Source organism: Ylistrum balloti, unplaced genomic scaffold (assembly GCF_031769215.1).
Source record: "Ylistrum balloti isolate Yb309-2 unplaced genomic scaffold, AGI_CSIRO_Ybal_v1 Utg370510, whole genome shotgun sequence".
Classification (NCBI taxonomy): Eukaryota; Metazoa; Mollusca; class Bivalvia; order Pectinida; family Pectinidae; genus Ylistrum; species Ylistrum balloti.
In genome coordinates, this window is record NW_026782329.1 from 918,175 (window position 1) to 933,752 (window position 15,578).

Here is a 15,578-nt window from a genome sequence, read left to right on the forward strand (position 1 = left end):
CTCACTACATATTTCAAATTAAACAGGGTTGTAAAGTCATATGAGTTTTGTTATAAGCTCACCTCCTACCCTTTGAGTCAGAAGAAAGGTGTTGGGTGTCACTCCCTAGGACTATTGCAGGATAATGTCTGTATTCTACACCTCTTCTCACGCAATCATTTCAACATACAGTATTACATACTGTATCAACTACTTTGCCTTGTTGTTCTACTTAAGTTTAAAGGTTTAATAGGTGAAGATATTACCTGTAATGATGTTGTCCCAGTCATTTTTTGCTACATAGAATCATGTAAAGATCTGACACTGATTTGATAGGACAGGCCTCAAATTTAAGACTTTCCACTGGTTATTTGCAAGTAGAAATCCAAGAATTGCAAGTAGAAAAAATAGTGACTTGCTTTTTTCAGCAAGTGGATTCATCACATGCAAACTGTGAGTGCCTGTCCATTCCTAACATTTCACAGAATTAAATTGTTTGAGCTTTGATTTTCAAAGTGTAAATATTGGGACAAAGCAGTTCTTCTATAATGTTGATATATATTGGATGAAGCAAGGTAATACGTTATAAATCACAAAACAAAACACATTATTTGAACACGGAGATTTGCAATAATAGCAAAAAGTCACTTTAGCAAGTACAAATTTAAGGCACTTGCTGTTTTCAGCAAGTGACAAAAAATGTTAAATGCGAGGCCTGTAGGACGGAGGAGGTTGGCGTGATTAGTATAATATATAGGACTATATGTAATAATATGACACTGATTTAATACGAAGGAATGGGATACAGTCATTATTATATAACTCACATCTTTACCCACTAAACATTGGGTATAGATAAGCAGGGTGATACTAGAAGTTAGTGTGATGAGGTGAACAAAGGACCTGATACTTACCTGGTTATTCAAGAACACAGACAATTTGCTGAATCTCACTGGGAATGGACAATTCACTCTGAAATACACCAAACAAAACGTGTTTAGAACAAAGGAATGTCAAACATGTACATGTACATGCATAGCTGTACTGGAACACAAACATCTGCAAAATTGTGATATTTTTAAACATGACCTGCTGCAGTATCACCATAGTTAGTTTCAATATTCAGCTGAAAAGTGACTAAAGCTGGAGCTATTATAGCAACTGTCACCTGTATATGTTCAGTGTACCTACTTAATATAGACTTCCAGCTGTACCTCTGTGTCTGAACATGTTCAGTATCCCTAACTAATCTGTACCTCAGTGTGTGTACATGTTCAGTATCCCTACCTAATCTGTACCTCTGTGTGTGTACATGTTCAGTATCCCTACCTAATCTGTACCTCTGTGTCAGTACATGTTCAGTATCCCTACCTAATCTGTACCTCTGTGTCTGTACATGTTCAGTATCCCTACCTAATCTGTACCTCTGTGTGTGTACATGTTCAGTATCCCTACCTAATCTGTACCTCTGTGTGTGTACATGTTCAGTATCCCTACCTAATCTGTACCTCTGTGTGTGTACATGTTCAGTATCCCTACCTAATCTGTACCTCTGTGTCTGTACATGTTCAGTATCCCTACCTAATCTGTACCTCTGTGTGTGTACATGTTCAGTATCCCTACCTAATCTGTACCTCTGTGTCTGTACATGTTCAGTATCCCTACCTAATCTGTACCTCAGTGTCTGTACATGTTCAGTATCCCTACCTAATCTGTACCTCTGTGTCTGTACATGTTCAGTATCCCTACCTAATCTGTACCTCTGTGTCAGTACATGTTCAGTATCCCTACCTAATCTGTACCTCTGTGTCTGTACATGTTCAGTATCCCTACCTAATCTGTACCTCAGTGTCAGTACATGTTCAGTATCCCTACCTAATCTGTACCTCTGTGTCAGTACATGTTCAGTATCCCTACCTAATCTGTACCTCTGTGTGTACATGTTCAGTATCCCTACCTAATCTGTACCTCTGTGTGTGTACATGTTCAGTATCCCTACCTAATCTGTACCTCTGTGTCTGAACATGTTCAGTATCCCTACCTAATCTGTACCTCTGTGTCAGTACATGTTCAGTATCCCTACCTAATCTGTACCTCTGTGTCTGTACATGTTCAGTATCCCTACCTAATCTGTACCTCTGTGTCTGTACATGTTCAGTATCCCTACCTAATCTGTACCTCTGTGTGTGTACATGTTCAGTATCCCTACCTAATCTGTACCTCTGTGTCTGTACATGTTCAGTATCCCTACCTAATCTTTACCTCTGTGTGTGTATATGTTCAGTATCCCTACCTAATCTGTACCTCTGTGTCTGTACATGTTCAGTATCCCTACCTAATCTTTACCTCTGTGTCTGTACATGTTCAGTATCCCTACCTAATCTGTACCTCTGTGTCTGTACATGTTCAGTATCCCTACCTAATCTGTACCTCTGTGTCTGTACATGTTCAGTATCCCTACCTAATCTGTACCTCAGTGTCAGTACATGTTCAGTATCCCTACCTAATCTGTACCTCTGTGTCTGTACATGTTCAGTATCCCTACCTAATCTGTACCTACCTAATCTGTACCTCAGTGTCAGTACATGTTCAGTATCCCTACCTAATCTGTACCTCTGTGTGTGTACATGTTCAGTATCCCTACCTAATCTGTACCTCTGTGTCTGTACATGTTCAGTATCCCTACCTAATCTGTACCTCTGTGTCTGTACATGTTCAGTATCCCTACCTAATCTGTACCTCAGTGTCTGTACATGTTCAGTATCCCTACCTAATCTGTACCTCTGTGTGTCTGTACATGTTCAGTATCCCTACCTAATCTGTACCTCTGTGTCTGTACATGTTCAGTATCCCTACCTAATCTGTACCTCTGTGTCTGTACATGTTAAGTATCCCTACCTAATCTGTACCTCTGTGTCTGTACATGTTCAGTATCCCTACCTAATCTGTACCTCTGTGTCTGTACATGTTCAGTATCCCTAACTAATCTGTACCTCTGTGTCTGTACATGTTCAGTATCCCTACCTAATCTGTACCTCTGTGTCTGTACATGTTCAGTATCCCTACCTAATCTTTACCTCTGTATCTGTACATGTTCAGTATCCCTACCTAATCTGTACCTCTGTGTGTGTACATGTTCAGTATCCCTACCTAATCTGTACCTCTGTGTCTGTACATGTTCAGTATCCCTACCTAATCTGTACCTCAGTGTCTGTACATGTTCAGTATCCCTACCTAATCTGTACCTCTGTGTCTGTACATGTTCAGTATCCCTACCTAATCTGTACCTCAGTGTCTGTACATGTTCAGTATCCCTACCTAATCTGTACCTCAGTGTCTGTACATGTTCAGTATCCCTACCTAATCTGTACCTCTGTGTCTGTACATGTTCAGTATCCCTACCTAATCTGTACCTCTGTGTGTGTACATGTTCAGTATCCCTACCTAATCTGTACCTCTGTATCTGTACATGTTCAGTATCCCTACCTAATCTGTACCTCTGTGTGTGTACATGTTCAGTATCCCTACCTAATCTGTACCTCAGTGTGTGTATATGTTCAGTATCCCTACCTAATCTGTACCTCTGTGTCTGTACATGTTCAGTATCCCTACCTAATCTGTACCTCTGTGTCTGTACATGTTCAGTATCCCTACCTAATCTGTACCTCTGTGTCTGTACATGTTCAGTATCCCTACCTAATCTGTACCTCTGTGTCTGTACATGTTCAGTATCCCTACCTAATCTGTACCTCTGTGTGTGTACATGTTCAGTATCCCTACCTAATCTGTACCTCTGTGTCTGTACATGTTCAGTATCCCTACCTAATCTGTACCTCTGTGTCTGTACATGTTCAGTATCCCTACCTAATCTGTACCTCTGTGTCTGTACATGTTCAGTATCCCTACCTAATCTGTACCTCAGTGTCTGTACATGTTCAGTGTACCTACCTAATCTGTACCTCTGTGTCAGTATAGTTCAGTGAACCTACCTACTATAGCATTCCAGCTGTATCGCTTTGTCAGTACACATTCATTGAACCTACCTTATATAGACTTCCAGCTGTACCTCTGTGTCAGCAGCTACTGTTTCTGTGCTGAAACAGGCTTTACACTCCACTGTCATATAGAAATAATTACAATAATATTTCAAGTTTGCTTATTTGATCACTCTTGCGTCCAAGGTATAAGAAACATAATTGTTTAATATGTGTAACTAGTCATTATCAATGCTTTCTCTCTTACAAACCATCAGAAATCATTTAACACATATACATACCACAGTTACTTTTGATAATGGATATATAACAACAAATGAATACCAGTTCTAATCAAATTAAATCAGGCTAACTGCAAAGTTTAAACAAATTCAAAGAGACAATAAATACGAGTCAAAATGACCTTGATTATTTAATATTTTTGAATTTGAATTAAATTGCATGCTGGGATAATAATTCTGAAGATTTTACTTACCAAACGGTACAATATTTTGCATGTCTATACTAAATACACAGGGGTCTGTCAAACAGCTGGACCAGAGACGCCGAGCATTGTCCACACAGATAGGATCTAAACCTGGTTCTGGTTCTGGTGAGTCATTCTGTGTACAACAATGTCTGATATCATGTATCACCTTTTATGTCTATCAGATATCCTTTTTTCAGAAGTAACTTTAACAACTTAACAGTACTGACAATCATGAGTTTATATAAACATGTCTTGCGACATTTATGACAGTTTTAACTTAAAGAACCAGCTCTACAATAACAGACATGAACCAGCTCTACATTTAAACAGGCATGAGCAAGCTCTACAATTTCAGACATGAACCAACTCTACTGTTTTAGACATGAACCAACTATACAATTTTACAAATATGAACCAGCTTTGCTGCTTTACACATGAATCAGCTTTACAATTTCACAAATATGAACCAGCTCTGCAGCATTAGACATGAACCAGTTTTACAATTTTACATATATGAACCTGCTATGCTGTTTTAATGACATCAACCAGCTCTACAGTTTCACAGATTTTAACCAGCTCTATACTGTTACAGACATGAATTCTGGATCTGCATTATTTTACAAATATAAACCAGCTCTACAGTTTTACAGGCATGAACCAGCCCTTCAGTTTCAAAGACTTTAATCAGTTCTACATTATTACATACATGAATTCCAAATCTACATCTTGACATATATGAACCAGCTCCAAAGTTTTAAGAATATGAATCAACTCTACATTTTTACAGACATGGATCAATTTCTTTATTTTTTATAATATTTACAGCCCCACATATATCAAATGATAGCAAGAGATATGATCCTGTCAATGATGTTAACAAACAAGACATATAATTCATAGATAGAACACAGGTACTTACTGATATAACTCGGATCAGGTTCATCTGTATTCTTGTTTTCTCCTCAGGTGAGCGCATGCTGTCTAGAACTAGGTCAAGGTTCTTCAAACCCCAAAGACATATATCTACAATATCATGATTACTCCCTAGCAAAGAAATGACAAGAGAACAGTTCTGGTGGGGAGGATAGGTTTTTTTTCATGTTGTTCAGAAACATTCGGAGCCATTGAAGTTGTTGAAAAGACTTAAGATACCCTGGTATAATACAGGTGCTTGTGTGGTGAATGGAATACAATAAATGTAACATCTGGTTAACCTCAATGAGTCAACTCCCTCCATATTTGGAACAGGTAATTTGATTTTAACCTTTGTACTTCATTGTAAACATTCCCTTAATGTCTTTGTAATTTATTGTTGATATTTTCTTAATAACTCAATGACTATTTTTGGGTCATAAATTTCATTTGACTATTGTGAAAAAATCATTTCCATAATTGATTTATTTTCATTGATTTCCAGGGTACAATTATTCCACAATTCCATGAACTGTTGAAATATGTATATGTAGATTAATTGAGGTTTTTTAATCAATGAAATCAAATGTCCATAAAAAAACATTTATTTGAAAATCCAGGAAATAAAGCTCCATGAAAAATAATGTGATATTATAGTATTTTTCAGAACTGTGCATGTAGTCTTCAATATGTACATATACATATATATTCTTTTGTCAATACATCAATTTTATCTTTTTTACATGCATTTCATAAAATTCAACATTTTATATACAGTTTAGTTATTATTGTTGAATAATATACACGTACATTACTTAATGATATATATTGTCTTTACGGTTCTTTGCGGTCAATCTGATCCACCTCACTATTAAGACCACCTCCCTATTAAGACCACTTATGTCCAGTCCCCAAAGTGGTCTTTATAGCGAGGTTTCACTGTATATGGTAAGTGTTAAATCATTTTTGGAAGTAATACATAGATGTCAGTAAGTTTCTGCCTGGATAACATACACATGAAATATCAAATGGTGCTTTAGTAACAATATAATGAGGCATTATTTTCCATAAATATACATAAATCTGAACTGACATAAGTCAAGGATACAGTTACAAATGAGCTCCACACAGACAGTCACATACTCCTGAAGTTTACAGGTCAGATAGGCACACTTAAGTGAGATATCAAGGATGGAATCTAACAGGTGCCACCAGCGTTCCCCTCTGTAGTCCCACATTACTTTGTTCAGCAGCCTGTGAAATCAGTGTTATATAGACATTAAAACAGTCTACAGTATTTATCCTACAGTAACCCTGGTGACAAACATATAATCTAGGACTCAAAGACTGGAAATAGGTTTATTGCAGGACAATGACATAGCATTTGTTTGTTATTCTACTAATTAAAACATAAATGGATTTATCATATATTAAAGTGTATAAAACTCCAGAATTGTCCCCAGATCCCTTAACTAAAAGATACTTAGACTATGGAGAGAGAATTTCGGAAGGTCAGAACACTGGTGATAAAGTACTTTGTAACCGAGGTTTCATAAGGATGGTATAATCGAGGTTATGTCATATATTCTTTACAACTTAATAATTGTCATGCTTTACAGTAACATTATGATGAACTGTTTCAAAGACACAGATTATACATACATATCATAAATTCAGAGCCTTCCTTTCTAACTCACAGAAGATTTTACACATTACAAATGAGAATTTGTGCAGTGTTATTATACATAATAAATCAGTATCTTGAAGTACAAGAAGGCAATGATGGTTACTTCCATTTTACCAATTAAGATTGTATATCATGTTTGTTTGTTTGCTAGGTCTATCATCCAGTAAACAGCCAGAGTCATATTTAAGCAGGGTCGTCTTGTAGCAGCTGGTAATTTCCTCAATGAACAACATACAAGAGGCCCTGACATGCCATCCAGAGCATTTAGGGTAAAGTATCTCGCCATAAGCCAAAACTACATCAGCATAGACTAGTCTGTTTCTCAGCTTCCAGAGAAACGCAAACAGCACCAGGTATATTACAAAGGAAAATACTCTTGTAAGTTAATAAATGATATACCAGAAAAAAGAAATACCTACATGAGGGCTTTGTTGTAGTCTTTAGCATGGAAATATTCCTCTCCCATCTGCACCACTGAAACACAAACATCACCAATGATTAGACCCATAAATAACCAATTTGTTCACCTCTAACATAGAGCAGGCCTTTAGAAACAAACTTCTGGAAGTGTTAAGTGATAGAATGAATACAAACAGATTGCTTATTATTCGTGTGAAAATTCATTAGAGACTTTGGTGATATACATGCAATGCTTTAATATTTGTCTAAATCATAACACTTCCTTGGCTTTTCATTAACATGGATATGTCATAATTATTAGGAAAATGACACACTAAAAAAAGATGTTGTACAGATACTGTTACATATAAGGACATACCACTCATCTCTAAGCCTGATAAAATGTGTTTTACTGTAAAATCATCAATCTTTGTGGTGTTTTATTTTCACTGATTTCCTGAGTATTCTTAATTCATGAATTCATACATTTATATGTACACAAACTGTTGATATTATCTTAGTATATGTATATTTACTGAGTTAGATTTATCCAAAATCAAGTGTCCACAATAAAAGCATTTTTATAAAAAAAAACACACAAAAATTGCGCCCCACTAAAACATATGATTTTAAAGTATCATGAGGAGAAACAGACATGTTGATCTGTTGATTACTCTTACTTAGGTATCGCTTCATCCTCGGTGATTTGTACTTCTTAAACTGAGCTACAGCACTGTTCAATAGAGGAATGATGATCCACTGCAACACAGATCATGTTTACTTGGATTACATACATCTTTATATATACTGACAGATTTCAGGATAACAGTAATCCATTTGTCAGTGTATTATAATATGTACAACACTCAGGTCAATGTAACAATGGTTATTGTAATGAATTAACATATCTTTACTATAAGGGAAATGATTGTGGAACAAATTACTACTCACAGAGTGATCGACTTGAATCTCCATGTTCTGTAGTGCAGCAATCCCATCTCGTTCTCTCTGCATGTCCGGGGGATCTATACCTGTAAAACACTTGTTTCATTAACCATTATCATCTTAGGATTTCCTAAACTTAATCAATTGTCTTAATGAACTGATTAAACAAAATTCATTTTTTGTAACATTAAGAAAATAGATCATTTTGATCATACTGATAGATGTTTAATGTAGGATAATTATACATATCTCTTCAATATATTACTTTTACCTATATAGGGATGGTAGAGACTTTTTAAACAATATACATGTACTTTTTTAAGTTTTGGAAAATTCCATTAAATAGGTGTATACATTCATTTTTACACTTCTGTGTTGTATGTCAGTGATATAAATACATATTCCTTGTGAATTGCTGTATCAATATTCCTTAATCATCAATGCCAGCATCATTGTGGAAACAACTATAGAGCTGTACAAATGACACATCTATGAATAACACCTTTAAACACAATTTTAGAATTAGATACAGAAGTGTCAATTAATAAATTAACATTATCCAACAACTATTTAATCCTTATAGGACTTGGACTAAATTTTGAAACCCATGAGGTGACTCAGTAAAATTCAAATACAAAAGAAATGTAAAAATCTACATGAGAGGGTGCACTAGCACTAAAATTTTTAAAAAAAATCATAACTCTCCTGTATCTAATAATAAAATTAAATCATGTGTGTATTCCGAACCAAGTCACTTTCCAAGGAATACACACGGTATGCTGACATTACATGATTATCTTATATACTGTGACAGGAAGAAGTAAGGATTATTCTGATTGCACAGCTTTATGATTGAAATTTCTTCATACAGTTATAAGTCATAGTTTGGTAGAGAAAACTGAAATGTATCAGGGTTGCTGCTTTCAATGTGTGCTTTCATCATCAATTAGTTAAGCATGGCTTTCAAAGGCATGACTTAGTTGATGAATTGCTTCTAATAAAGCAGTAAGATTGTAAAAACTGTTGACAATATAAATGATACCTACATGTCATCAGTTTTATTACAAACTGGTTTAGTTCTTTCTAAATCTCACTTTATGAAAAGTTGTCTCTTTTTTATTTCAAGCAATTCCACACAGAAGAATCTGTTATCAGGTAAGTTTGAGGTTAAAGATCACACACAAACTTGAAACAGACTGTGTTACATCTAATCACCCATACATCACACAAACTTGTAACAGACTGTGTTACATCTAATCACACATACATCACGCATCAACTTGAAACAGACCTAGTTACATCTAATCACCCATACATCACACACAAACTTGAAACAGACCTAGTTACATCTAATCACCCATATATCACACACAAAATTGAAACAGACTGTGTTACATCTAATCACCCATACATCACACACAAACTTGTAACAGACTGTGCTACATCTAATCACCCATACATCACACACAAACTTGTAACAGACTGTGATACATCTAATCACCCATACATCACACAAACTTGTGACAGACTGTGTTACATCTAAGCACCCATACATCACACAAACTTGTAACAGACTGTGTTACATCTAATCACCCATACATCACACATCAACTTGTAACAGACTGTGCTACATCTAATCACCCATACATCACACAAACTTGTAACAGACTGTGTTACATCTAATCACCCATACATCACACATCAACTTGTAACAGACTGTGCTACATCTAATCACCCATACATCACACACAAACTTGTAACAGACTGTGATACAAAACAACATCCACACCTACACACATTACATTAAAGGTGACTGAAAGTTAGAGTGATTAAAAGAGGTGGGAATTTTTTGTGTAAAGTTTGATGTGAATGACAACAGACTAAGCTACATTTTAAATAAATCATAAAAATGTAAAAACTCAAAACAGTTAAACTAAATCACAATTAAATAACTTGATCATAAATACATCCCTCTCAATGACTGCTGACGATATTCCAAGAGCAGAATTTGCCGCAAACGCTGACATAATTGATATTAAACTTGTTGAAAGCAAGAACTGGTTTTATGTTGATACCAAGTAAGTAGGGATTAGTCAGCTTACAATCAAGTTAAAACAACAATAAACTTGGACAATGTAACTCCATGGCATGGTTTAGACATCAGAGTGTGTAGGGTACAAGATACCAGTAAAAGTCTTCTCTGTATCACAAATACTCTATCATGCCAAGAAACTCTCAAGGACTGATTTTATTACTAACCACTCAATTAAATAACAGATCCATTTTTAATAACCAAATACTACTACATATCATCAGATATAAACTTTTGTATCACAATAAAACTTTTACAAAATAATCAGAAAATGATACTCAGATATCTTGATATGATAATACAGAGTACAAACAGATCATTTGCTTCTCCACTTATCAGTCTAGATTTCAGTAATGTGCAATGTTCTGAATGTGCTTTGAGTGAAGATGAACGCATGGAGGAAGACATGGAGTCACATACGTCACAGACAACATTGACTTACCAGCTGAAAAAATTGGAAAAGTGAAAAAAAAAACATTTTGTATTGTAATAACTTACAATGATTTCTATACTGTGTTTTTTTTTCAGGAGAGAAATTTGTTCAGAATGACTGTAATTCAGTACTCTTACTGTTGACTTCATCATCACAAGGAAAAACAAATGGAAGCAACTTATTCAAAGCATTTGATTTAAAAATAATACCAACTTGTGCAGTAACAACAAATAAATCAAATGTTAATAAATTTACATTCAGAAAAACATTTAAATTTAATGGTTTACACAAATCAGAAAGTTTTATTTCAACAAATAGAAGCAAGAAAAGTGTTTAATATCCTATAAATGTTCTCATGAAATTTTAAGTCAGAGTAATATGTTTCTGGAAAAATACTATCTTGGAAAGTAATTTATGGCCAGACAGCAGATCAGCACTGTCGACTTAGTAGATTCGTTAAACAAAGGAACTCACTCTGGTGTCCTTGTCGCCATGGTCTCTGACCATAGAAGTCAAGGTTGTCCAAAAACTCAAGGGGGTCAGGGTGGATCAGCTGTGTCAGGGGCTGCAATGAAAATCATAAAAAATATTAGGTAAGTAATTTTAAGTTTAAATATCATATTTCACACTAAAATCTATTGTTTTTTTAACTGCAGTAAAGTTTCCTCTTGGTACAAAGAGTTCGAAAATAAATCAAACTGAAATGATTTTAACTCTATCTTACAGAATAGTACTAATACCAGACTGAATAAAAGTAGTGATAGAGTAAAAATTGTAGTCATTGTTACCTTACAGAATCCACGGCAGAGCTGTTTCCTATTCACAGCATGATTAGCAGCTTGCTGATAGTAAAACCCAGGGTGTTGGGTCTGTATGGCTGTCAAACCTAGCTTGATGGCTTCATCAAATAAATCACCAAACACCTGGAACCTAGCCGGTACACAAAGTCTTGTTAGTATGGTATATGTATTACACCCCAGTAAACCCTAAAACACCTTAAACCTAGCCGGTACACAAAGTCTATAAACACCAGTAAATCATCAAACAAACCTAGCCGGTACACAAAGTCTTGTTAGTATGGTATATATGTATTAAAACACACCCCAGTACACAAAGTCTTGTTAGTATGGTATATGTATTACACCCCAGTAAACCCTAAAACACCTTAAACCTAGCCGGTACACAAAGTCTTGTTAGTATGATATATGTATTACACCCCAGTAAATCATAATACACCTGGAACCTAGCCGGTACACAAAGTCTTGTTAGTATGATATATGTATTACACCCCAATAAATCATCAAACACCTGGAACCTAGCCGGTACACAAAGTCTTGTTAGTATGATATATGTATTACACCCCAGTTAAGCCAGTACACAAAGTCTTGTTAGTATGGTATATGTATTACACCCCAGTAAATCTTAAAACACCTGGAACCTAGCCAGTACACAAAGTCTTGTTAGTATGATATATGTATTACACCCCAGTAAATCTTAAAACACCTGGAACCTAGCCAGTACACAAAGTCTTGTTAGTATGATATATGTATTACACCCCAGTAAACCCTAAAACACCTGGAACCTAGCCAGTACACAAAGTCTTGTTAGTATGGTATATGTATTATACCCCAGTAAATCATAAAACACCTGGAACATTACAGGTACACACACTGTGGAACAGATAGCCAAATATAAACTGCATCTACAAACTTGTAGGCACACAGATTATGATAAAACATTACATACTGTTTGGACATCCAAGCACTGTGTTCAAAAGCCAGCTCAGCTATTCCTACTTTGCTTTTGAAAAAGTCAATGTGCTTCCGAAATTGAGCAATGGAATCCAGTGGTGCATTGTGTTGGAAAGACAGTCGACAAATCTGTCCATGAAGAAAAAATTGAATTAATACAACTAGAAAATATCTGTCAGACAAGGATGTCTTCACTCTCATTCATAATGTGACTTCAGACTTTAATCTTGACCAACCATGATCTTTATATGATAAAGTTTAGCAATTAACATTTAACATTGTGATACTTTCGGGTACATATGGAGGAAATCTATGTAAAATGTTCTCAAGATATGACATTAATTTGGAAGGTGAACACACACACACACACACACACACACACACAACACACACACACACACACACACATGTGTAATACTAGATGCCATCATACATGAAATTCATTAAAACAGGCAAGACAAATATTCTTCATGATTAGCACTGCATTGTCAATTTACATTGAGTAATTTTCTTCAGCATTCACTAAGTATGCAACAAAGAAGAAACATGGAAAGATAAGAGATAAATACACACTCACCTTGTAGTTGATGAAGCCAGCAATAGACTTGATCTCCAGGAGGTTGGTGTCGTGCATCCTTAACTCCAATAGGTGTCCATAAGCTTGTTTATAATGTCTTTATAGATAGAAAATTGGAAATCATATCTCAAATCTTAACGTGAATATAAACAAAAAATATCAATTATAAATGAAATTCAATTAGTGTCAGCATGTCAAAATAGGCAGTATTTACAAACTTACATGAATGTCATGTTACTGACCTGTTTCAGTGCATAGATGAAAGCTCTTTCTTATTCAAAATACTTGCCTAAAATTGGCATATACGCTTTTGTTAATTTGAATAATTAACTCAATTTAAAATTCCATTCAAGAATGCTTGAACTAATATTTCAGACTTACTTCAAAGCAGTGTGACTATCCTGTTTTAGTTCACTGAAGAATGCTATTTTAAACTGATGTCTGACAAACAAAAGCTGGAAAAGAAAAAATGGACGTCAAACTAGTTACATTACATTTATACATGCTGTAGCTATCCAGATTTCAAATAAATTCAACATTGAATTCATAATCAACATGTAAAACAAATCAGGGTTAAACTACACACTGAGGTTAAACCATTTACCAGTATCAAATAACTGATATTGGTTAAACCAATTACTGAGGTTAAGCTATTGACAAAGGTAAAATAATTGACCAAAGTTAAACCACTGACCAAGGTAAATCCATTTAACAAGATTAAACAGCCGACTAGGGTTATACCACAGCCTTACCAATTTAATCAGTAAATGAAATTAAAACACTAAACAAATTGAAACTACTGACTTGAGTTGGACCACTGATGACAATTAAACCACAGGCTTAGGTTAAACCATTAAATGTGTTTAACTACTGACAAAGGATAAGCCAAGGTCTTGAGATGTTATATAAATCATGGAGGTGATATGTACAGTGGTTTTAACACTTACCTGGTGGGTTGTTTTGTTAAGGAAGTCTCGGTGAGCCTTTACTTTTCTAGCCTCTCCATGATAGTAACTCTGAGCTAACTCATAAAATGCATTCTCCAACCTGAAAAATTTGAAGTATTAATTTTGTTATTGATAAAATTCAAGGAAATGTTTGGGTTACTTCAGAATCCTCATATCCATTTAAAACTCAGTTTGAACATCATTTACAGTTCATCATTATTTTTCAAATACCTTTTCAAAAAGTTATGATAGGCAAAGGTACTAAAACACATTATACTAGTACAAGCATTCTTAGTTCCTCAACAGTTACACAATTTTCCATCTGTATATAGAATTGTGTGAGGACCTTATTCCTTGAGTCAAACTTAAGCATCACAAGGAACACTTTTTGAAGTCATATTACAAAAAATATGAGATAAACTCTAGACTGTATGGACTGACATACAGGTGCAACTATCAAATGTAAACCTTTATTCCACATAGGGAATTGAATAGGTTCATACTCTTAACTAATTTGCCTTACAGAAGTTTTACAAAACAACAATGATGAAAATCATAGAAACGATTAAAATATTGTTAAATCATCAATTAGAATCAATAGGCTTACTTGCTGAAACTATTTCACTTATCCTATCAATGATGACATCTTTTTAATCAGTCTGAATGAGATAAACCAGTTTCTACCTGATGGTGTAGCCAATTAGATGATCGGTGTGTGGCAGAACATATAGCTGCTTGGCAGACAGATCACAAGCACTACACAGAGAAGCTGCCCTCTCTGCAGCCACCACATCTTCTCCAGGGGGTAGAGGTGCATTCTTCTGGATAAGCACAACTGCCACTTTTGTCCCTCTGTTAGCCAGGCTGTTCCTGTCATAGAGATGGGTTACAGAGAGAATGAGCAATTTTATATCTGCATAATGCAAATGACAAATGTATGTAGCAGCTTTCGGAGGCTGATTGAAATATGCTTGCCATCAATAATTCAAGAACTTTAAATGATCCCGAAACATTCATACAGAGTTATGTTTTTTGGTCTCATTTTCACTTGATTTTCAGAAAGAATCAGATCATTTACATATGAGTGGCACTAAGCCATGAGACTTTATACAACAATATCCATACATGTGACACCATCAACTTGTACCTATCAATATCCAAATTTATGATACACATCCAGGGATCCTCAATATTTACCTGACTATTTCCACTCGAGTAGCACACTCCATCTGCTTCTCCTTCCAGAGGTGTTCGTCCCAGTCTAGGTCAAAGAAAACAACAACAACAGCAGGGACCTGGTTCAAGTGTTTGTTCATCCATGACTTCTTCAGCATTCCCTTAGGAATGTACCATTCATAAGACTGACGCTGCAGGAGGAACATTGACATTTAT

At 35.3% G+C, this 15,578-nt stretch overlaps 1 protein-coding gene across 1 annotated transcript in view; it reads right to left on the minus strand.

The window, feature by feature from the left end:
* LOC132555660 (trafficking protein particle complex subunit 11-like) overlaps positions 1-15,578 on the minus strand; it is a 29,102-nt gene that overhangs the window by 11,928 nt on the left and 1,596 nt on the right. Inside the window, exons 3-18 of the mRNA XM_060220012.1 lie at positions 15,384-15,553; positions 14,871-15,056; positions 14,187-14,286; positions 13,621-13,694; positions 13,240-13,336; positions 12,658-12,791; positions 11,700-11,841; positions 11,386-11,476; positions 8,393-8,472; positions 8,122-8,200; positions 7,462-7,516; positions 6,464-6,609; positions 5,363-5,424; positions 4,450-4,576; positions 4,023-4,095; positions 894-951 (exon numbers count right to left, since the gene is read on the minus strand). Coding sequence (XP_060075995.1) covers positions 894-951; positions 4,023-4,095; positions 4,450-4,576; positions 5,363-5,424; positions 6,464-6,609; positions 7,462-7,516; positions 8,122-8,200; positions 8,393-8,472; positions 11,386-11,476; positions 11,700-11,841; positions 12,658-12,791; positions 13,240-13,336; positions 13,621-13,694; positions 14,187-14,286; positions 14,871-15,056; positions 15,384-15,553 — 1,674 coding nt within the window. The remainder of the gene's footprint in view (positions 1-893; positions 952-4,022; positions 4,096-4,449; positions 4,577-5,362; positions 5,425-6,463; positions 6,610-7,461; positions 7,517-8,121; positions 8,201-8,392; positions 8,473-11,385; positions 11,477-11,699; positions 11,842-12,657; positions 12,792-13,239; positions 13,337-13,620; positions 13,695-14,186; positions 14,287-14,870; positions 15,057-15,383; positions 15,554-15,578) is intronic.